This window comes from Pelodiscus sinensis, chromosome 13 (assembly GCF_052426305.1).
Source record: "Pelodiscus sinensis isolate ZL-2025 chromosome 13, ASM5242630v1, whole genome shotgun sequence".
NCBI classification, from domain to species: domain Eukaryota; kingdom Metazoa; phylum Chordata; order Testudines; family Trionychidae; genus Pelodiscus; species Pelodiscus sinensis.
Genome location: NC_143064.1, coordinates 16,894,448 through 16,918,057, shown reverse-complemented (window position 1 = coordinate 16,918,057; position 23,610 = coordinate 16,894,448). Strand labels below are relative to the sequence as shown.

The following is a 23,610-nucleotide window of genomic DNA, read 5'->3' as shown; positions in this document are numbered from 1 at the left end:
TTTGCCCAAGCAGAAGCCTACTAAAAAACACATCTCTAAAGATTAGTTACATCACTGCAAGCTGAAGTAATGGAGCAGCCCAAGGAATCTCTTTATGATGTTCCTCAGAGAAATAAAGTGCACCTGTGAAGGATGTGTTAGCAGTACTATGTGATGATATCTTGTGATGATATCTAAGGGAGGCTAGTGCTTAGAAATCAGCTTATATGCCACCAAAATAAAAATAAAAACATCTCAGCATGTCCACTGTGGGAGCTCCAGGACTGAGCACCATCCCAAAGGAAGCTGGACTTGTCAAAAGCAGGTTAAGAAGAACTGACTCTGTCCCCTTGACTCAAAACTACAACAAATGCAACATGAGTTTTCTGCAAGAAGAGTCACTGATATTTCTTTAGTGACCTCAGGTTTGGGCTACAGGAACAGTGAAACCACAGGGCCACATGATGTTACAAGAATTTATATAGCTCTGTACGTCCCCAAATGCTTACAATGATATAGTACAAGACAAAAAGACACAAGATAAAATACCTGACAACAACTTAGGATCAGGAGAGCCTGGACATTAAGCTAGTGATGTGATGAAGAGAGGAGAGATTGCTCAAAGAGTTGGATTGTCCGAGGAACGTGAAAGGCAAGAGATGGTTCCCAGAGGATGGAAGAGCAGGTTAATTCTCCAGTTTTCTGATTTATTTTGGTTAAATCTGGAACGTGCGTCTCTTCACACCAACAGCAGAACTCATTTCAGAGAATGCTGGATGAAACAAGAGAGTTGTTTTTCCCCAGAGTGCTCCAGAGAGCACACAGAGAAAAATTAAACACCCACCACTCTGAAACAACCTACCGTAAAGTAGCTACTAGTGGTGAATTGGACAGGATTGGGGGAAAAAATCGCTGAGGAAAATAAAGATGTCTAGTCCAACCAAAAAGTGTCTAGTTCAGCCAGTAAAAGATCAAGAATGCAATTGTGCAGGATCTGTCAGCCTCTTTTATGGGGAAAGTAACATCAGAGGACCTTCCTCTCCCAACTCTGTCTGCTGATATGAGCACTCCTTATACTCACTGCATGGGGTGGTGTAGAGGGCTGAGGGACAAATAGGGTTAGCATGTAAACTCTAAATTAAATCAGGCTGATAATAGGGGAATACTTATAGTTTTATTTGAGCTATCACATAACTTATTGTCCATGACTCAGATAAAAATTACAGAGAAAAGGACCGAGTCTTAAAACACCTACAATCAGTGCTTTTTTTTGAGATGGTACTGCCTGGTACTCAGTACCGGCACCTCCAGTTAGAGCTCAACAACTTTTCCCCTGGAGTACTGGTACCATTTTTTTTTAAATACAAAAAAAGCACTGCCTACAACAATCATTGTCAAGAGGTCACACCTGCGCAAGGTATGCAGCATTGCTGATTTAAAATATCCTGTTTAAAAAATCTAACCAATATTTGATATTTTATAAAATGCACATTTCCTCAGCGAGCTGGCAAATTGTACAACATTCATTTAAAACGAATTATCCTGTGTTAACTAATTCATACTGAGACTGACACAAAGGCATGGCAATTGAATGACAGCATTATCAACATAGTTTTCATGAGGAGCTGTGAAATGGGAATAAATAGAAACTGAGCATATCTTGAGAGGAAATTTGAAAGGAAGCATGGAATTAAACGAGAGCAAATTAGCAACAAAAGAAAAACATAGCAGCATTATGTAAAAGTTGCATTTACTTTGCAGAGTAGTAATATACAGAAACAAATTCTTATCTTTAATCAAAAGTGCCTGGGTTTTTCCTCTACTCTTCACAGAAAATGTGTATTATTTCCTATAAAAATTATAAGATTTGGCATTGCAGACATCCATTTTTAATTGGTCTCCTATCACCAATAAAAGATTAATAAAATATGAGCACTAGTAAAGTTGAATGGAAACCACTGAACTTCCTCTGGGAAAATCTGAATCTCTACAGTCACTTTTTCTTTCAAGTATACATCTAATCTACCATACTCTAAACTGTGAGCCAAGCTCTGCATTTACATCACCAGAAAGCTCATTATGTGTGATGGAGCTGTGTGAGCTGTAAGTTTTTTGGATTTGACCACATGACCCAAACCCCAGCTCATGAAATAAAATACAACAACTTTTCCAGTTCTGACTCCCATTCTCCTGCCACAGGAACTCCATGGGAGTTAACATGCTGAGGTGCTTTTGAAAATTCCGCTACAGGTTGAACCTCTCTAGTCTGTCACAGTCTGGTCCAGCAATGTCCATGGTCTGGCATATTTTTAATTAGCCAGATATCCACTTATCTTGGGTGTGGCCAAGTTTCTTGTGGTCCCATAAAGTTTGTTTACAGCCACCAGTCCTGGCTCTCAGTGTTCTGTGCTGTTATTTAGCTCTAATTTACCCCTAAATGTCTCCTAAAAGCTCAGTAAGCAGTAGAAGTGCTGTTAATTCAGCTAGGCAATATTGACTTTGCGTGGTCTGGAAAAGTCTCTGGTTCGGCACTGCTCAGGTCCTGATGACAGGCCCAGGCCCAACCAATTGGCAGCCCCGGGCCAAGCAAAAAAAAAAAAAAAAAGCCAGGGAAAATTTGTCAAGCAGAAAAAAAAAGGGTTTGGGGAGTTTGGGAGGTCGGGCCAAAATGCAGTAGCAGCCACCCTTCGCTAAGACCAGCTCTGTCTGCAGCCCCTTCAAAATGGCGGCCCCTGGCTACCGCCCGGCTCACCCACTCCTAAAACCAGCTCTGCCTGAGGGTGCTGGACTAGAGAGGTTCAATCTGTATAAGTAACTCCCAATGCTTTTAGTAGGATCACGTGGTTTTAATAGGCCCCCGGCATTCAACAGCCTTAACCTACTAGACTCATGCAATACTTTTAAATAAAAGAGCCTACTTTTATAGAAGCAGTTGCTTACTCTGTCCCCTAAGTTCTGCACAAATGCAGAGTGAAAAGACACTGATTTGTACAACTTGTGGGGAAAGATTTTGCTCAAAACCAGTTGCAAATTTGACTATCTTGTGTGCTGTTTTTCATTTACTGCACAGAGTCTCCATCAAAAGAAAGCTAGGTAATCTATTCCTGAACCACCATGAGTGAATTCTCAATACTTTAGCTCATTATGCTGACAACACAGTAGTCTTGGGTAGCAGAACAAAACAGCTGGAACAAATGTTGATTCCACAGTGGGATGTACTGAACACAGAGAGTAGCTGTTATCTGATTCATGTTCGATGAATCCTATTAAACACAGAGACTATAGGGATATATCCACTGGAATATCCACACAGAATACTCACCCATCACAGATCTAACTAGCCAAGAGATGTCTCAGTTACTCCATACAATGGTGGCTGAAAGAGCCTCTATCAGGATGCACAAAAGTGATCTTTCCATTCAGAATGCTCATCAGCATCCTTTGAAAAGCACTCTACGTTCTCACATAAGAAACATATTCAGGCAAACTTACAATAGAAGAATGAATCCCTTTTAATGCCAACAAAAATATTATGAAACATTCAATATACCCAATGTACTGTGAATTAGTTTTCTTCCTGACAAACCTATGGATTCAAAATGGAATGCTTGGGAATAGTTCTTTTTTATGGAAAATAAATTAGACATTAAATCAGCACAATGCTCAAAGTAACAGTGTTGCTGGAATTTTTAAAATGCTACAGGCTTTTTTTTTTTTTTTTTGGTAAAAACTCATTTAACTCTCTGGCTGTCTGTTATCATTAAAATTAACCAAGCAGCTGAATAATGTCTTCATAGGATATTTCACGTATTAATATGAATATGGCTGGACATATTTACTGCCATTTTTGGCATTTCTAAGCCAGTTATAATTGTGGTATTGATAAAGAGAGAATATATTTAATTCATTATGCAAAATATACAAGGTCAAAAAGTCACTTGAAAGCCTCACCAAAAACACCCTATGCATTTCTATTTACTGTCAATAAACAGGTCTAGTGGAAATAGCATAATGCCTGCAGCTTTCCATGTGATGTCCCAGTGCTTATTTCCCGGTCCTTTAAATTGGGCAAACACATGGTCAACAGCAATTTAAATGCTAATACTGCTCCATATTTTTAATAGCAAGCAAAGGGGCACAGTTTGGTACAGATTTTGGGACTAAACCATGAACATAGTGCATAAACATGAGGAATAGGCTACAGGCTATATATACACAATCAGGTTGCCCTTTGGTACTTTTATTCATTTAACAGATTTATTGCTAACGTTAATGTTTGAACATATTTAGGAAAATGTGATTTGTGCATGTAATTTAAAAAAAAAGATAATCACTGGAATCAACTTATCTTTCTTCACTGCTAACCTATGCAAATTGCTAGCTTTTGAATATAACCATCTAGTCAGACATTCTTTATGGGTCCTAAATCCTAAATGAAATCAATAGGAGATTTGGGTGTGCAAGGAGTGCAGGGTCAGAATCAGCACTAGATTATAAGTGATGAAATTCTGGCCTGTTCAAGTCAATGGAAATTTTATCCTGGACTTCAATAGGGCTTGAGTTACACCCAAAATTTCTCTTATTATAGAGACTATGGCAGTTTGGTAATTTTTCAGTCTTAAGCTATTGTCTGCACATTGAGAAGGGTGCAGAAAAATTATGGAAATGGGTTCTATTTGTTTGGAATATGAGGGCATATTAGAAAATCTTTTGTCTCTCTATAGTAATATATACATATGTTCACAATCTTTGTTAAAGAGGAAAGGCCATATTATTTGTACTAAATGAGTCTATATTTTTTTATAATTATCATAGCTATAAATTGACTTTAAAAATGGTATTATACAAACCAGTTAAGATCCATTATTATAAAGATATGTAGCTTTAATGCTTATCACAGACATCAGCAATATATTTTAATGATGCATGCATAGAAATATTTTTCCTGTGTTATTTAAAAACATTTTGAAGTATGCATTGTTCAGTCAAGAGAACTTGATCACTCTTCAGTGCTTTGTAAAATGTTCTTTAAAAAGTAATTAAATTCTACAGACTTAATATCAGTATTGTGTATTAAAACAGAGCTAACATCACATCTGTTTTCCTAATGGCTTATTCAGAAAGACGATTTGCATTAAAAAAGTTATTTTATGAAAAATGGCAACACTTATTAGAAGGCCACATTGCCTACAAACACAAGGAGATAAGACAAGAGTAAATTTACATAATGATGCACATACAGTACAATACATAACAACTCTTTGAGACGTACATATGGAGAAATGAATATATGAATGTGATAATAAACAACTTAGTAATAAATGAAAGAATGGAGCAATGAAAACAAATGAAAAACTAAAGCTTGAAGGAAAATCAAAAGGTCAGCGTAAGTTATGACTGGCATGGAGGTGTTTTAAAGTGCTGTTGCATGTGGTTTTTGAAGCTGTTCTTATTTTGCAAAGCAAAATAAGTATGTTATATGCACCAAGCAGATGACCGTAAAATGAGATATGCAGCAAAAACACGGTAGCCCTCCAAGCGTTGCTGAAAATGTAAAACCCTATGCATTTTACAGTCTCAACATGGTGTATATAAGTTTTTGCAGAAATGCATGAATGGCATTAAAGGCAATGCCGCTCACACACTTACTAGGTGAATAAGCATAGTGGCTTGATGATGAAGCTTAGCATTGGATGGAATGTTAAACAAAAAATTTGGAATTGAAAAAAATTGAGAAAGTAACATATATGCACCATGGCATGAGCATATGACCATAAAATGCAAGAAGGTGATGGTGTGATATGGAACAAACCTTGGAGAAATATCGCATCCTTGCTGCATAAAGGCACCCAGGGAAAACCAAAGGCTGTTAAATATTCCAAACTCATTTGGAGGGTCAGGAGGGTTCTGGGGGTCACGCGGTTCTTCATTGTTGTCTTCCAAATGCCATTCATAAGGACTGAATCTGCTGACTAGGAAAAGAACTACGCTGACTCCAATGTAAGCAAAGACTATACACATCCAAATTTCATAAGCCAAAGGATCCAGAAAGGAGAATACTCCAGGTTTAGATTTCTGAGGCTTCTTGATCATGATGGAGATGCCCAGACTCATAAAGGGTTTTGAAAAGTCTATGACTTCTTCTCGTACCAATGTTATGGTGAGCGGAGCAACAGCTATGTCTGCTCTCTGAAAAGAGAGAACATATGAGCATTAGTTACAGAACAATCACCACATATTTTCAATCTAGAGCCTCAAACGAAATACTTAAATGATAAACCAATGAAGAGTTACAAGAATCATTAGGTTCAAACTTTATTGCAAATCGTATGTGTTTTGGAGTCATTAAAATGGTTTAAGAACATCACATTATTGATTGAAAATTGTTAATAATAAAAAATTATGCAGGATTCTTCACAAGGTGCACAGTGGAGCATAGACACGTAACCTAGCTTTATATGTTTTCCAACTAATATAAATAAAGAGAGATAAATTCATGGAGGACAGGTCCATCAATGGCTATTAGCCAGGATGTGCAAGGATGGTGTCCGTAGGCTCTATTTGTCAGAAAGTGGGAATGGACAACAGGGCATGGATCACTTGATGATTATCTGTTTGGTTCATTCCCTCCGGGGCACCTGCCACTGGCCACTGTTGGCAGACAGAATACTGGTCTAGATGGACATTTGGTCTGACCCAGTATGGCCGTTCTTATGCTCTTAAAGAAAGTGAGCTGTACAATTACATAATAATTGAGTCTACACTTCCTGAATATGAAGAGGGTTACGTAATATAGTCTTATTATAACATTCACATGAAACGACCATTAACACATTAAAGTTGTCATAAAGTCAAAAACCTGTCATGCAACAGGATTTTGTTGGGGAGTGAAATTACAGGTGGATAATTTTGATGACAGGCCTTTTGTGTCCACTTTGATTCCTTAAGAAAACATTTGATACTGTTTCCCTAAATTCTAGAAAGGTATAAGTACAGTAACACCTGGAAATATCAGGACTAGCTGAGCACGTTTGTGATTATATTGCTCTTACAAACACTCTAGAAGGCTTATGACATGACAAGGGTATTCTCTCTATAGCTTTTGTGGTTTTCCAGTGATAATCTGTATGAGAGACCTGCTTGAGGACTTAATGGACAAATTCTGTGGCTCTCTATGGTTTGAAGTTTCTCTCTTTCAATCTCTTTTTTTCATTTTTGCAAGATCAGTCCAAACTGATTTGTTGACAGGCTGAGATTTTCAAAGGAACTAACAAAATGAGGCACCAAATGCCACTGAATTATAGCAAAATAACTGAATAAAGACTGGAAATGTTGAGATGGGATATGAGACAGTGATTTTCCCATGTAGCTGTTGTTTAACACAATTGGATTTTTCTCTGAAAAATCTTAAAGAACAATCAAATGGCTACTATAAGGATGAAGCACTCAGAAGAAAAGGAGCTGCTTTTATTTATATGTAAACCTCATCATTTTAGTGCTGTCATTGTAGAAGAGCTCTCCTTCTTTGATTTTCTGCAGAAGGGAGTGTGCATTGCAATCCTTTTCATCTACACTGCAATGGAACTATGGAATATTAAACAGCTGTAATACAGGTCACTGAGTGGTTATGTAATAAATAGCTTGTATTGTTTGTGACGCTTGCAAATTAGGCTGCTTCAAATACAGGATGGATCTCAGATATACCTCTTGGTGGGAGATGGTGTCTATAATTCATCCAATAACTATCTCCATGCTTGGGTGATTGCTTTTCTTTTAGGATCTAGAAACTTTACAAGGCTAATCTCATTGCATTTCTCCATTTACTCTCTCACATTTGGTGATAATAAGAATATAACAAGAAGTACTGAACATATATATCTTTTCTTATAGTTTCATAGCTAATGATTTTGGTATCAAGGTTGGCTGAGGGCTATTGATGAGGCTAGTTTGGTGCAAGTAAGCAATGGAACTACATCTTACGAAAATCAGTCCTTAAAAAACTCAGGGCCCAGTTGTACTTTGCTGATTTCAGTAAGCAGAATCCAGCACTGAGAGATATGACAACACTGGGACTTTTTTAAAACCAGTCTTACCCAAAGTTTTCCTACCACCTAAGTGAATTGGGTCAATTCGGGCAGATGTATTAGAAAAAGCTTAAGATACCATGTTCTAACTTTTTACAGTGTCACAAGTTTTTGCCTTAAGCAAAACTCATGATGGAATCCTCCCTCTTTCCCTGCACTGTAACTTTCACAAAGTAACAATGCTCCAGAGAATTGGGAAACATTTTGCAATGCAAAAGTAGTCACTTTTTTCCATAAAAAGAGCCGGATCTGTTGCTGGTGTTAGTCAGAGTAGCTCCACGGAAGGAAATAAACCTCTGCCTGTTTTCATCATCTGAGAGTCTGTACCAAAAGTATCTAAACAAAAATAATCTGTTTCTCTTTGCTGGATGTTTGCTACCTATAGAATGAAATTTGCCTTGAAGGCATTATGAAAAGTAGCTATGAAATGTACGGTGTAGGTAAAGCTGCTTTTGTGAGATATCTGTCTCAGCTAGATTCCTCCAGAATTAATACACCAGAAGAGTTTAGTCTACACATTTTCAACCAACAACCTGGAATACTTCTCTCTGAAACTTATATGCAATTCATGAGGGTACCAAAAAGCTTTTCTGAATCAAATTAAAGTCATTTTTTAAAACATGTATGACCTTCAAGCTTGCACCCTGGATTTAATGCTGTTTTAAATGTTGAATGATTGAGTTGTAGGATTAACAATAATCATATTCATCTATGGTGTAAAACTATTGAGTTCAGTGGAGCTACAGCAGGGTTCAGCTTAATCTAATGTTTTCAATGTGCATGTCAACTGATATTTAACTAACACAGCATTGTGTATAATTAGAACATGAACAGAAAAGAGATTTTAATATTTTAAAACCCAGAGAAAGTGCATGCTGTATTGTTCATGTTTCTTAAGGGAGAGGGAGAAATCTAATATTAATAAACAGATAGCAAGTAATATTTATATACAAAGATGCACTCATTTCAGCATCAGTCCAACTTTTTCTGCAAACTAATTTTGAAAATTCAATGGGACTACTCGCACGAATGTGTGCAGGATTGCACAGTGCTGTTTGATTTTTATTTTTCTAAATCCATTACTATCTGGGCTAAAATGCTTAAGTGCTTGTAAAAGAAGCCTGAAAATGAAATAATAATAATTGAGATCCTGTTTCTGAACATTTTACTCACTTTGAGTAGTGATTTTCTCCACAACTGGTCTCACTGACTTTTATTAGACTATTTGTGGAGTAAGGCAATATTTAACAAGAGTATCGGTATTGGTCCCAACATAAAGTAGTACCAGATTACATTTTTCAAAAGCACCTAATTGAATTAGAAACCTAAGTTCCATGTTAAAAAAAACCTAGGCATTTAGTAGCTTCAAGCTAACACAGAGTGCCTAAATCACTTTTGAAAATGGGACTTAGACTCCTAAGTCTCACATGCTGAGGTAATTTTGAAAATTTTCCCTCTGTCTCTTTGTATCCTGAAACATCTTAACACACTTAATTTAAACTATGAACTAGATACAAGGTTCACTTCTTTATTAACCACCTCTGCAAAGAACTGTGATAACTAACTACCGCACATCACTTTAGAACAGGAAATCAAGCATTTTATGTAGGCAGAATACATTAGCGAGAACTACTCTGGCTGGAATTTTTGTAATTGCTGTGGAATGTTTAATGACCACATGTGGCCAGGACTTTTGTTTCATGCTACATCTGAAAGGCAGCAGCATAGTACCCCAAGAGTGTGCTGGGGCAAAGGCCAAGTGCAAACTCACTGAAAGAGAGAAGTGATGCGTAATGCATTGCCAACGTCACAAGTGGGTCCTGCCAGTATCAAATGAGAAAGGACCGATGGATACAACAACCTCTGATTTTGGCTAAGAGCACTATTCTGAGCTCCTGCCCATGCTAGGACATGGCAACATCATTTCTCCAGCAGAAAACCTTCTGTGGCCTATTGTGGGTCAAACACTGGCTTTTTTCAAAGAGTAGCAACGGACTTGATGTAGATGACTCAGCCTGAGGGTCCATGTATCTTTCATGGTTCCTACAGGCGGTGTAGGAACATTTCCTGGAAAGGTTTCTGTATATAGCAAGATCTCTCAGTGTGTGGTACGGTCCTGATTGTGCCCCTTTGCAGATTACTATTCAATTCATCATAATTAAACACATTTGCAGTATTTCTCCTAGTTCTTCTTCAATGTGATGGTTTCCAAGTGCACAGACCCATTCGTTCCAATGAGACTTACTTGTCTTAGTAAAAGAAAAAGGGTAGCTCTTAAAGTTTACAGAATTCAGTGAGGCAAATTAGAGTGGCTCCTAAATGGCATTAAAAGTTAATATGCACCACATCGTTGCTATACTAATGGGAATCATCCAGAGGCAGTGTTGCCTAATATGGAGGTGTTGTACCCTGAAATGTTAAGCTAATTACCATGGAAGTTGAAAACATAACTCTTACTAGGTTTAATGGGAGCAAGATTGGACTTTTCACCATTAATAAATTAATGCATTGTACATGTTTTTACAGAGAAACAACAATATTTTAGTCCACTGACAATGTACAGCACATTAGTCTCTAACTAATCTCAATAATTGTGCTGTATGGTGAAATTCATCCCTTTGAAGCAGACTAACACTCTTTTGAGCCCTATTTTGAGAACTTAAATTAGACTATTGGATCTGTGTTGGCTCTATGCATGTGGTGGACCCTGGTTAGAGATTGACCATTTTCAGAGCAGGCTTCATTTTAGTAGTTGGTGACATATATAAGATGTGATCTTGTAGCCTGTAGACTTCAATAGGTTTTCCATATGTGGGACAATTGCAGGGGAATTTGTTCTCAGTTAGGGGATAAGGCCATAATTTGCATTCAGTTTGGAAAGTCTGTTGAATTCTGAATGCTAGAATAGAACATGTTAATGTTTTTCCTTTTGGAGAGTTAATTTACAGCATTTGAATTTTCAACCCTGTGTAACTAGAATTAAAAGTAAGGCATTTTTGAAAATGATAAAATAAACAGCCATAGTAGTTTGTCATTTTAGTGACAGGCAGAAAGCATATTATATTGCAACATTTAACTTATATCAATAATATAAAAATAGCTTATGGTCATAGTGTAACACCACTGCAACTGTAAAAACTGCCCAGGTTGATAGAAAATATTTGAAGTGACTAGAAGGGGGTGAAAAGTATCGGTCAGCAAGATCTGTCAACACCACAGAATCAATGAGAACTAGTGAATCCTAGGCTACGTCTAGACTGGCATGATTTTCCGCAAATGCTTTTAACGGAAAAGTTTTCCGTTAAAAGCATTTGTGGAAAAGAGCGTCTAGATTAGCACAGATGCTTTTCTGCAAAAGCACTTTTTGCGGAAAAGTGTCCGTGCCAATCTAGACACGCTTTTGCGCAAAAAAGCCCTGATCGCCATTTTCGTGATCGGGGCTTTTTTGCGCAAAGCAAATCTGAGCTGTCTACACTGGCCCTTTTGCGCAAAAGCTTTTGTGCAAAAGAACTTTTGCCTGAACGGGAGCAACATAGTATTTCCGCAAGAAGCACTGATTTCTTACATGAAGTCGTTAGTGTTCTTGCGGAAATTCAAGTGGCCAGTGTAGACAGCTGGCAAGTGTTTCCGCAAAAGCAGCTGTTTTTGCGGAAAAACTTGCCAGTCAAGACACAGCCCTAGAGAGTCATGATAAGTTGTGCTGGAGCAGAGCACAGATAAGGTAGAGAAGGGTTCTGGCCCGTACTCAGGAATTTCTGTAGGGGTGGGGGGAGGCTTTTTTTGTAAATGTGGACCACTGGAGCATGCTTACTTGGGGGACCATGGAGCGATGCATTCGTGCCCTTCATGCCCCCAGGATTGGGGTGGGTGGGTGGGCAGTACAGATACCTGAAAGTACCAAAATGCAGGCACAGTTCATTACAATGCCTGGATGAGAAGGAACTAGGCCCTTTTAAAGATTTTGATGAATGTATGCTCTATTCATTATAAAAAGCCAACTTAGCATTATACAAGGTTACTTATTATCTTCTGTCTCATTTTAAACACTCTGTAATGATCACCATTGATATTATTTAATGAGTCAATGAAGTTTCATTAGTAAAGCATCATTTCAAAGGACAAAAAAATTTCCAATCTTCAAGAAATTTAATTTATCAGTAACTAACACGGTGCACACATTGTATACAGATTTTGGTTTCCAGCTGTGCAAAAACGATCTTCTTCCAATGAAAAATGCTTGAGTAGAAGTTGTGAGTGGGAGTTAATAGGAAAGGTTAATAAGGGATGATTAAGAGCTGTGCAACAAAGAACGTGAATATTGCCTTTATTTAAATCGGATTGCAATGTCCATGCCTTTCAGCCAGCCTGTCATTTATTGTTTGCATTAGAGAGATTTTTCATTGGAAGTTTAATAAGGAGAAATGGGGAAAAAAGAAGCTTGGAAAGCTAATCACAGTTACATACTTTAAATACCTGCCAATGCCTGAGTGTGACCACACAATCAAGTGTAAAGTCTATTCCAGACACATATTTCATTAAAATAAAAACTAAATTGACTTTAACTGGGATTTCTTCTGAGAAAGGACAGCAGTACTGGGCCCTGTAAAAGCCTCCTTACTAAAGCCTTTAATATGCACAAGCATATCCTTTTTGCTCACAACTCCCGCTCCCAGGTGTGCTCGAGCAAATCAGGGGTGTTCCTAATTAGCCTTTCATGTATGCAATCACTTGGTACATATACAAATATGTTATGAATATAGGCTTGCAAATTTTGTAAATGCAAGTAAAGAAGCCCTTGAAAATGGTATATTCTCAAATCCTGCAATGTTCCTGTAGACTTACTCATTTGTGTGGTTTCATTTCACTAGAGAGGAACACCCACAACTCATTATTGAAAAATCTATTATAGGTGCCTTACATTTTAAAACATCATTATATTTGTTACTTAGAGACCAGTCATTTGTTAGGTTTATAAATTAATACATGGTTGGTTCATATATGTATTATGATAAGCCTTCGGGGGGACAAGCTAACTAAAAGTACATTACAGGATTTGGTTCTAGCATTAATTCACTGAAGGATCCCCCAAAACATAGTTTTAGACCCTTGGTAGGTTAATGGTTATTAACCCACACTGTGTTCTATATTAACCATACACAGTCAGTGGACATGTGACTCGTGATGCATGTGTTGTGAACGTGCTGATGTCACAAGAATCCATTGCTAGATGATTAACTACTGAAAAGAAACTAGGGAATTTGGCACTTTGGAAAATCTCTCTGGGGGGCCTATGTGTATTTTTAGGTGACTAAATCCTGGATCATCATGAGATTAGCTGTTACTTTATGTGATATGTAGAAGAGCAAAGATTTATTATGTATCCAGCAATATTTTATTTCAGGATTCATTGGACAAATTGGCAGATGCCCACTTTTGCACTGACAGTTATTGTCAAAGGATAGATTGTTATGCAGACTATATTATCTTATTTACATTAATAGAATAAATATATTGGGAATTTATATTGCATATAATTCGTTATTCTAACTCTTGTCTGCAGTAATTGATAGGAAAGTTGTTCTTGAAAAAATCACAATAAAATATAACGGGACAGTCATTTTAGAAATGTTTCCAATATTGCCAGTTACCTTTGAACATTTTATCAAATTGCCTCCATTATTCACAATACTGTACTTTCTTTGATATTATTAATTAGTGGTTCTAGATGTTCATTTGGAGGCAAAATCACCTTCCAAAATGCCTAACTTTCTCAAAAGGAGCAAAGTAAACAAAAGGGGGAAGAAATGTTTCTGAAGAGGGAATGAGTCTGGGCTGTGCTTTAAGCAAGACCCCTTGTTTTCAGTTTGTAGTTTGTTTAAAATTGCCCATGATTTTCTCAGTGTTTATTACAAAAAATTAATGAATAGGTTAAAATCAGTGCAAAAAATGTACTCACATAGATTTAAAATAATTAAAAGGACATCTACCTAAGGCTCTACATCCTGGTCTTCACTACATGGGAAGGTTGAAATAAGATGCAAATAACGTAGCTGGAGTCAAAATGTCTTACACCCCATCTAAACAGCGGAAGGTAGACAGTAGCAAATGATTCCGTCGGCTTCCCTTACTCCTCACAACGAGTAGGAGTATCGTTACCAGTGCCAGCGGGAACGCCCTTTGCGTTTGATCTAGCAGGTCTATACTACACCTTCTAAATTGAACCTCGGAAGATCAACCATAGAAGCGTTGATCTTCCATGTAGTGTAGATGCGCCCTGGGTGCCTTAACTCCTAATTAATAAGTGTACCGTGGGAATGAATTTCTCTCTTGATGCGGGACATGAAATAAACAAGACCCATAAAATTAAGCCAGATTTAAAAGCACAGTCAACCAACCCTCCTACTGACAGAAGAATTTGAGGTGTTTCTAAAACAACTAGCCTTGCTAATCTCTGAGAAATATTACTGAATAATGCCATCTCAGGCATCTTGTTTCTTGCTCATTTTGCATTTGAGCAGTGCAAGAGAATGCTACACACTTAACCCGTCATATGATAACTAATCTGACTAGGCAGGAGCTGTTGAGTTCCCTGTGGGACCAGGAAAATAAAAACATCTATATAGCTATAGAGAAACATCCTACCTTGCAGGAGAAAGAAAGAGAGACAGGGAGAAAGAGGAGGTGATCCCTGCTTCTATGGGTTGGGAATTCCTCCCTTCTCAGGGCCAAAGAAGATCCTTTCCCACTCCTGGCTTGGGGAGTAGCAAGAGACATAGCACACATACACAAATATGGGACAAAAGCCTCGTTCCTGCCTTCATGAATTATTGGGTGTTCTTGTCTGCAGAATTCATCAGTTCTTTGCTTTTGAGAAGTAGCCCAGAGCTATAGTCACTTTGAAAGATCTTTGCCTGATCTGGGAATTGGTCCAAAAATTAGATTGCATTCTAAATGTACCCCTTATGGAGGATCAGAGAGACATTACACCAGGTGTTCAGTAGATGTGTATATTCCATTGGGAAGCAAAACCCCAGCTGTCTCCAGAAGTATTGAGTGCAGAAACAAGTAAGCAACAGTAGAAGTTAATGCTATGAATTTATACAGCAGTTGTGATTAAAGATCAGCATGTACCACCATTCAGTACCATGTGAGATGCCATAATTTCTCACTATACTTAGAACAGGAAATAAGTTCCTTTATCTTATGTATTACTGAGTGGTAACTGCTGGTAAAACTTGACTTTTGAATGTTGACCACTCCTGTCAAAGAAATCAAAACACTTTCAAAGGCCATATAGACAAAGGTAAAAAAGATGTGTTTTTAACAATTAGATAACATAACAAATGTGTATTCATGAACTAATGTGTGTTAACACATGTTAAAATCCTAGTGTAGATGAGGCAAATGGTAGTTTTAGCTTGTTAACTAGGCAATGTAAAACTACAATGGCTGCGTCTAGACTGTCATGATTTTGCGCAAAAGCATCCGTGGCCAGTCTAGACGCGATTTTGTGCAAGAAAGCCCCGATCACCATTTTAACCATTGGGGCTTTTTTGCGCAAAACAGTTCTTCCCTGTCTACACTGGCCCTCTTGTGCAAGTATTCTTGCATAAGAGGGCTTTTTCCCGAGCGGGAGCGTGAAAGTATTTGCGCAAGAAACACTGATTTTGTACATTGTGCAAATTCAAGAGGCCAGTGTAGACAGCTGGCAAGTTTTTGCGCAAAAGCAACTGCTTTTGCACAAAAACTTGCCAGTCTAGATGCACCCCAATCTGTTTTAACCTGTTTTAAATGTGGTATTGTAGTTAACACTCAAGCACAGGAGTTCTCAGCCTTTTTCTCTCTGAAGCCTCCTCCACTCCAAACATGCAATAAAAACTCCATGGTCCAGCTGTGTCACAGCACCAGCTTTTCTTCATGTAAAAGCCAGGGTGGGCATTAGGGAGTAGCAAGCAGGGGCAATTGCCTGGGGCCCCATGCCATAGGGAGCTCCATGAAACTAAATTACTCAGGCTTCAGCTTCAGCCCTGGCTGGCAGGACTCAGCGCCCTGACCTCCAGTCTTTTGTTGTGGGACTTTGGCTTTCTTTCCCGGGGCTCTAGACAGTCCCACACTGGTCATGCTTTGCTGACCCCTGAAGTCTGCTTGTGGAAGAGGGCCTCAGACCCCTGGTTGAGAACCGCTGCTCTAACTAACATGTTAAAAATGCCCTTTTCCCCTTAGTGTTGACATGGCCAACATGTTTATTAATTACTTCCTCACAACTCCCTATGTGAGATAAGGAAGTATTATTATTCCCGTTTCACAAATGCGGAGATTTAGGGTGTGTCTATACTGCACCCTTAGCTCGAAATAAGCTATTTAAGCCTAGCTTATTTTGTAATTGAAATAAACCGCCATTCCGAAATATCCCTTAATCCTTGTGGAGTGAGGTTTACAGGGGCATCAGAATATTGTAGAATATTTTGAGCTATTTCAGAGTAACGGGTGCATTGTCAAGATGCAGAATAGCTATTTCGGGATCCTGGAAGTGTCCTGAAATAGTGCCACGGTGTAGACGTAGCCTTAGAGTATATTCAGGTTTGAGCTGGGAGCGGGAGAGTCCCATGCACACTGATTTTCATTGACTTAGTGTGTTAAAAAGAGAAGCATAATCTAAGCAGGAGGGCCAGATGTCCTGAGTCCATGCCTAGCATCTGGGATGAGTATATCACTGGGAAGGCTAACCCTGCCTGCTTTGGCTACACTCTATTTTTAGCTCAATTATCTGGACAGTGCTAGCTAGGGTCTGTCTCTTGAGCTGGGAAATATACGAAGAAGTAGGGGAGAACCTCATTTCCTGCTTTTCCCTGCCCTTCGTTTTTCAGGACACAGCTGCTGCTGCTGACCCCATGTTGAGAATTTTCTTCATCCATTCCCAAAGGTATGATGCACAAGTTGGCAGAACCCTTAGAAGCAGAACATTATCCCTTTCTGCTGGCTACTTCGTTTAATGTGGTGAAGTAAATCAGGATTTTCAAACCCTACGGCTGTGTCTACACTGGCCACTTATTCCGGAAAATCAGTCGCTTTTCCGGAATAACTTGCCAGCTGTCTACACTGGCCCCTTGAATTTATGGAAAAGCACTGACGATCTAATGTAAAATTGTCAGTGTTTTTCCGGAAAAACTATGCTGCTCCCGTTCGGGAAAAAGTCCTTTTCCGGAAAACTGTTAAGGAAAAGGGCCAGTGTAGACAGCCCAGTAGTGTTTTCCACAAAAAAGCCCCGATCACAAAAATGATGATTGGGGCTTTTTTGAGGAAAAGTGCGTCTACATTGGCACAGACGCTTTTCCGGAAAAGCATCCTGCCAATGTAGACGCGCTTTTTCCGGAAATACTTATAACGGAAAACTGTTCCGTTCTAAGCATTTCCGGAAAAGGGTGCCAGTGTAGACGTAGCCTACATGTGATAGTGGAGAGGCTGCATCTCCCTGAGTTCCTTGCTCTTCTCCTTGGCAGTGACTTACTGCCTTAAAGCAGTTCCAAAGACTCTTTCATCAAGAGATGGTTTATGGAGCTGGTAGGGCTTGAGTTTTTTATTTTTTTCTAATAAAGTATTTTGTTCTCCCACCTAAGAAATGTGTTAAACTTGCTTTCAGTTAGCCTCACTGCTGTGAAAATCAGATCAAATCCATGGAGAGGAGGATTCCCTAGCTGAGCAGGAAAGAAAGAACAGAAGCACTCTTCAGAAGGAAAAAAAACTAAATAAAAGCCTAAGGAAAGAGGCTTACCCTGCATTGGGGAGAAGAGTCATTGTCTAGGTCTCAGCGGCTAGTAGGTTTAAAGCCTTGAGCGAAGCATCTACTGTCTGTGCAGTGGGAGGTGCTGCTGGCTGCTAATTATCAGAAGTAGAGAGGATAGTTCATTGGAGGACAACACTTGTCTTGGCTTGTTCTGCTGGTTAGATTTAAATGCTGACTCAGGTTCAGAAGGTGGGAGCAATTTACCTCTCTTTACCAGGCCATGGAAGGGGTAAAGGATATAATATGCCTCCTGCTGTATTGCTCTCCTTGCTAGTAGTGAGAGCGGGGCCAGGTTACAGAGAGGTAAACAACTTGCTCATGATCACTCAGTGGGATGCTCACTGGAGGACAGCACGATCCTGGGTGGGGTGCTCTGCCAGTCAGCTGTAAACATGGATTCAGGTTCAGAAACTGGGGCAGTTTAACTCTTCTCTCAGTGGGGAGAATAGGAACAGAAGCCAGATCTCATGCCGTAACCATATTCCCTCCACCCTTAGCATGGCTGCATTGTAAAGCTCAACAGAGTTGTGGATCCCACATAATATGAGCTGAAAACGATTAGAAGTGAGGGGAAGGGAGATGGCCACTGCCCATCACTCTGTTTGGCAGAACCGGTTCTATTAAAGGGTGTAGCATTGGTCTGGGGCACAGGACTCAGAGTTGGAGGTGAGGAGTGCTGCCAATCAGCAGAAGTAGAGAGGATGCTCACTGGAGGACAGCACTACCCTCGGTGGGGTGCTCTGCCAGTCAGCTGTCAACACGGACTCAGGTTCAGAAACTGGAGCAGTTTAACTCTTCTTTCAGTGGGGAGTCACCCCACTGCCATCATCCCCATGCAGCCAACAACTCTCTAGTCTGTCTCATCCCTTTTTGCATCCCTCCTGAGGTGCAAAGGGCCCAGAACGCAGCTACATCTTGCCAGCAGAGAATTTCACCCACTGTGGGAGAACTTTCATCACCAGGCTGGAGGGAGGGGATATGTTGTGGGGCAGGAAGGAGTACTGCAGAGGTACTACTAGAGAAGGATGCACCTATAGCTGGCATATGAGCCCAGATCTCTGGTACCTACCTATGGGCCATGGTCTCTCATGGGCTGTTCCTAGTTAGCTTAGGTAAGAGCAAACACTCAGCTATGCTAACCAATACTTGGGTCAGGGCTGACATAGCTCTGCCCTCAGAATCTGGGTAGCTCTGACAGGCTCTTTCTCTGCGGCACTGAATGGAAACTTAGCACAGCCGAGAACCTTGCTCTTAGTTTGAAGGAGAATGTGTCAAAATGAAGATAAATGAAAAGACCATTGTGGCGGGGCGGCCCCGCACCTCCCTAAAACACCCGCGTCCCCTCGGAGACAGGGAAGCGGAGCCTGCACCACGCCGGGGTGAGAAGCCGTGAGAAGGCCCGGGCGGGGAGCGGTGGCGCCCCGGAGGGGCAGCGACGCGGGGGAACACACCCGCGGGGACGGGAGACCGGCCGGGATGACGTCCGCAGTGACGTCACCGGCGCGATGCCTGGGGACGTTGCAGGTTGATGACGCCGGGGGGAGCGTCATCCCCCCATGCCCGGCGGGGACTTTAAAGGTGGATTCCGGACTGGAGGAAGGAACGGATCCCCGGGGAGCAGAAGCGCCGCAGCGGGGACTGGGCGGATCCAAATACTGGAGACCCTGGGTGAGTTTTAACCTGGGGACCCCGGACTAGCATCAGCCCACGTCTGGGGAAGAAGTGGCCCAGGGCGGGGGCGTGGACCCCGAGAACGGGGGAGTTTAGAGGTCGTGACCCCCTCCGCTAGGTAAGGACGCTTGTCCTGACCTTAGGGCCCTGGGTTGGGGTTCGGAGCAAGGGTGGGCCCGGACCCCCTTTCCCAGCGAGCGGAGGGCAACCGGGCGCACTGTGAATAGTGTGAGTCAATATAATTTAATAAACCGTAAGACACCCAGGACGTTGAAAGGGGTGTATTACCTGGGGGGTTGGGGACGCGGACACGAGTGGTCCCCTACAACCATATTTTAGCTACAAAAAATGTCATGAAAGCAAATGGCTTTGCAAATGGGATTGTTCTGCCTTTTTTCTCCTGACAGCGCTTGGTTGCCCCAAATGAAGGTAAGAAGCAGTAAGGGGGTGGCAGAAACAAAGACATGGCAAAAATGAAGCTAAACATAGTTAATTAGATTTCAAGCATTGACATTTCAGACTTTATTGTCACTCTACGTGCTTCTATAAAAAAAGGTCTGAAACCATGAGGCAATGCTCACAAAAGGGACAATATCTAATAGGATTTACATATTGTGTCCCCAGTAATGCTGGGTGGTGTCGATGAACATGTCAGATTAGCAGCAAGAAGTAATTGACTTAAATTGCAAATGTAAGTCAATTTAGCTTAGATATCAGGAAAAACTTTCTAACTGTTTTAAGTACCGGAATAGTTACTGAGGGAGGGTGTGGAATCCCCATCCTTGGAGGTTTTAAAGAAAAGATTAAATAAACATCTGTGAGGGATCGTCAAGGTTTACTTTATCCTGCCACAGCACGGGGGCGGGCCAAAGCTAGATGATTTCTTAAGGTCTTACTCAGCCTGACATTTCTATGATTCTATAACTCAGTAATATCTTATTTGACCTGTGTCTGCCCAGCATTTAGCTGTTAAGACAAATGCCATGTGAAACAGTGTGAAACAGTGCCTTCAGTAGCAGCTCTGCTCTGTTGGATAAACTTATGCAAAAAAACCCAACTGAAGCCTCTTTTATCCCTGTTTGTCTGGCTTCCGCACATGCTAATAAAGGCATTTAAAAATTAATCTCCCCCTTGTTTGCACAAAATGGAATCCAGAGGAGACAAATGTGACAGTCATTTCACAGACCAGGCTCACAGGGGCATCTGGGGAAATGTGCACCTTTACTTTCAGTTTCATAATAGAGTTTTAAGCTCCTGGGAGATAAAGAAGAATCATCATGTAAATGAGACACCTGTTCCTAATCATTAGCAGTTTACAGAGCATTTTTCATCTTCAAAGTGTTTTCCACACACTCTTTATTCCCAGCTCTGTGTGGGCCGTAGGTCACTAGCCCCCTTTCAGCAGATGGAGGAAGGATAAGTGCATTTCAGGAAGACACCTGAAGCCTGCAAATAGTCAGGGGAGGCTTTGAAGTCTATGTTGAGGGGTGGGGTTGCCTTCCCAGATTACAGAGACCCTCTGTGAGGCCTGCCAGCACCTGCACTTCTGCTTCAGCACTAGCCCAGCAGAGCTGGGAAACTTTGCTAGGCTGAATTCAGACCTCAGGGGACATGTCTGACCTTTGGATAACTGAAGCAAAATGCAGGACAATGTAGCACTTTAAAGACTAACAAGATGGTTTATTAGATGATGAGCTTTCGTGGGCCAGACCCACTTCCTCAGATTTTTGATCTGAGGAAGTGGGTCTGGCCCACGAAAGCTCATCATCTAATAAACCATCTTGTTAGTCTTTAAAGTGCTACATTGTCCTGCATTTTGCTTCAGCTACCCCAGACTAACACGGCTACATTTCTATCACTTTGGATTACTGAGCATTGCAGTTAAGTGCAACTCAAATAATTAAGCTTTGCGCAAGAATAAGGGACTAGCTGTTCATTTTACAAGCAGCACTGGGGAAAAATTAAATGTCTCTATTGTCACCAAGTGGCAAGGTAAAGACATGCTAACCCAGCTTCCTAAATACAAGGGAACGAACCCCACAGGAGGAACCAAAAGACATGGCCTAACGACAGGTTTTTGTTTTTCTGCACAAGCAGCCTCAGTGTCTGTGCTGCTCAGAAAGCCGCTGTTCTCTCTGTAGAGAAAGGTTCATAAGTGAAATTGTGTGGAGGTAAAGCACCGGGGGCCCAGTGCAATACACAGCAGGCCTGGCCTTCCAAGCTGAACTAGTCTCAGAAGGATGGGGAGGAGGGCTCTGTATCAAACCAGCATATTCAAGGAAAAGCTGGCTTGAAAAAAGAGGCAAACCTTTACCAAGGCCGGCTCTACGGGAGCACCTTCCAGAGCTGGGATTAGTCTTCCCTGCTGCGAGCCCTTGATGCAGACGGATCTTCCCTGGTTCAGCAGCTGCAGAGGTTAATTTTACCTGCATCATGTCCCAAAGGAAGTGACATTGCTTATAACACACTCTCCAGCAGGCTCACTCCTCGCTTGCTACTACAGCTTTAGGAATTTACTTTCCTCTTTGTCACTTGTCTCTCTTTTGGGCATATGAAGCATTTAAAAAAAATGATTCTATCTGTTTTATTGGATGTCTAGGGCAGTTGCAGCTGACCTAATTATAGGTAACACTTGGAAGTTTCTTGACCTGGACAGAGACACTGCTAGTTTAGGGTTTCATACTATGCCCTGAACTAGCAAATTTCAAAGAGTCTTACAAAGCCTCGCCCTCTGAGATAGGTGATCTTATTAATCCTGTTATAGCTGATAGAACTGAGGCACAGAGAAGTTTGGTGACTTATTCAGAGGCAAGGATGTAGTCCGAGACTCTTAAATTCCAGTCCTCTTCACTTACTTCCCATTGGACTCCACTCCTTCATCCCCTCCCCCCCAAAAAATCATACAATAAAATCATTGTTTCCTTAGGCTTACAATACACAGAAGTTGAATGGACAGGGCTCAAAAAAGTTGAATGGATTGGACAAGCCTGAGTTGCTATTTCAGCATTTTCAAATCCTACTTGCTTTTTAAATATAGCAATTACAGAAGTTACCCAGTGTTGTTTGTGTCTATTATGTAGAGTGGTGTAGGTATGAGATGCAAACATAAAAACAGAAGCACAGTTGATTAGCTGATGGCAGATATTTTAAAACTAAATCTAGAGTTTAGGAGAAAGAGATCTTGTTGGAGTTGTAACTCTCCATAAATATGGTGATAGCACTGTATCATGAAAAATGTTCTGGTGAAAAGGCATAACCCATTGGTGCATCTTTTGGCCTGAATGGAAAAACTCCCATTGGTTTTCAAGTTGCAATATCAGCCACTTAGACACAGATTTTGCACCAGGAAAATTTTGCCTGAATGAGAAGAGGATGAAGCCCCATGATAACTTTGGAGACAGAGTGCCTCTAGCAAGGATGACAGCTTTTGCAGCTCCTGGGCATACAGCTTCTGTTCTACCTTTTTATAAGAATACAGGGCGAATGTTCCCCCATGCCAAGCCAGCTCTGCACTTTTTGGGGGGAGCCAGCTCTGCTCTTGCTGAAAGCCTCTTGTAGTCCCAGTGCTCAAAGGACTGCAAGGATGCAAGACTACTTTACGTAGGCACAAAGAAGTGATAGAGGATCCTTGTATCCTCTCTTCACAGACATATGCACCCAGCAGCAGTGGCGGATGTAGGGCAGGACGAGTGGGGTGGCTGACCCGGGCTCCGCGCTTCAATAGGCCCCGCGCACATGCTACTTCCTGTCGGCGGTGGTGCATGCGCAAAATTGTGCTGCCCTGGGCCTGCAAAACTCTCATCCGCCCCTGTTGTGCGGAGTACACTATGTCCCTTATACAGATACACACAGATTACAGGAACAAGGAAGAAGTATCTGTCAGCTCAAAAGCGGAAAGCCAGGTACACACTAGATCAGCATATGCAGGTTGCTGGCTCAGACAAAGCTATGTGAGCAGAAATGTTCTGCTGCATTTAAGCACAGAACATCTGTTCACCCCAGATACAATTGCTTGACCTTTTGGGGTGTATTCTAGTTGGGGTGGCAATGAAAACAACGCTCTCCATGTGATGAAACAAAACATCTTTTGTT

At 40.8% G+C, this 23,610-nt stretch overlaps 1 protein-coding gene across 1 annotated transcript in view; it reads right to left on the bottom strand.

Moving 5' to 3' along the window:
* GRIA3 (glutamate ionotropic receptor AMPA type subunit 3) overlaps positions 1-23,610 on the bottom strand; it is a 253,895-nt gene that overhangs the window by 63,210 nt on the left and 167,075 nt on the right. Inside the window, exon 11 of the mRNA XM_075940981.2 lies at positions 5,792-6,168. Within this exon, the coding sequence (XP_075797096.2) occupies positions 5,792-6,168 (377 nt within the window). The remainder of the gene's footprint in view (positions 1-5,791; positions 6,169-23,610) is intronic.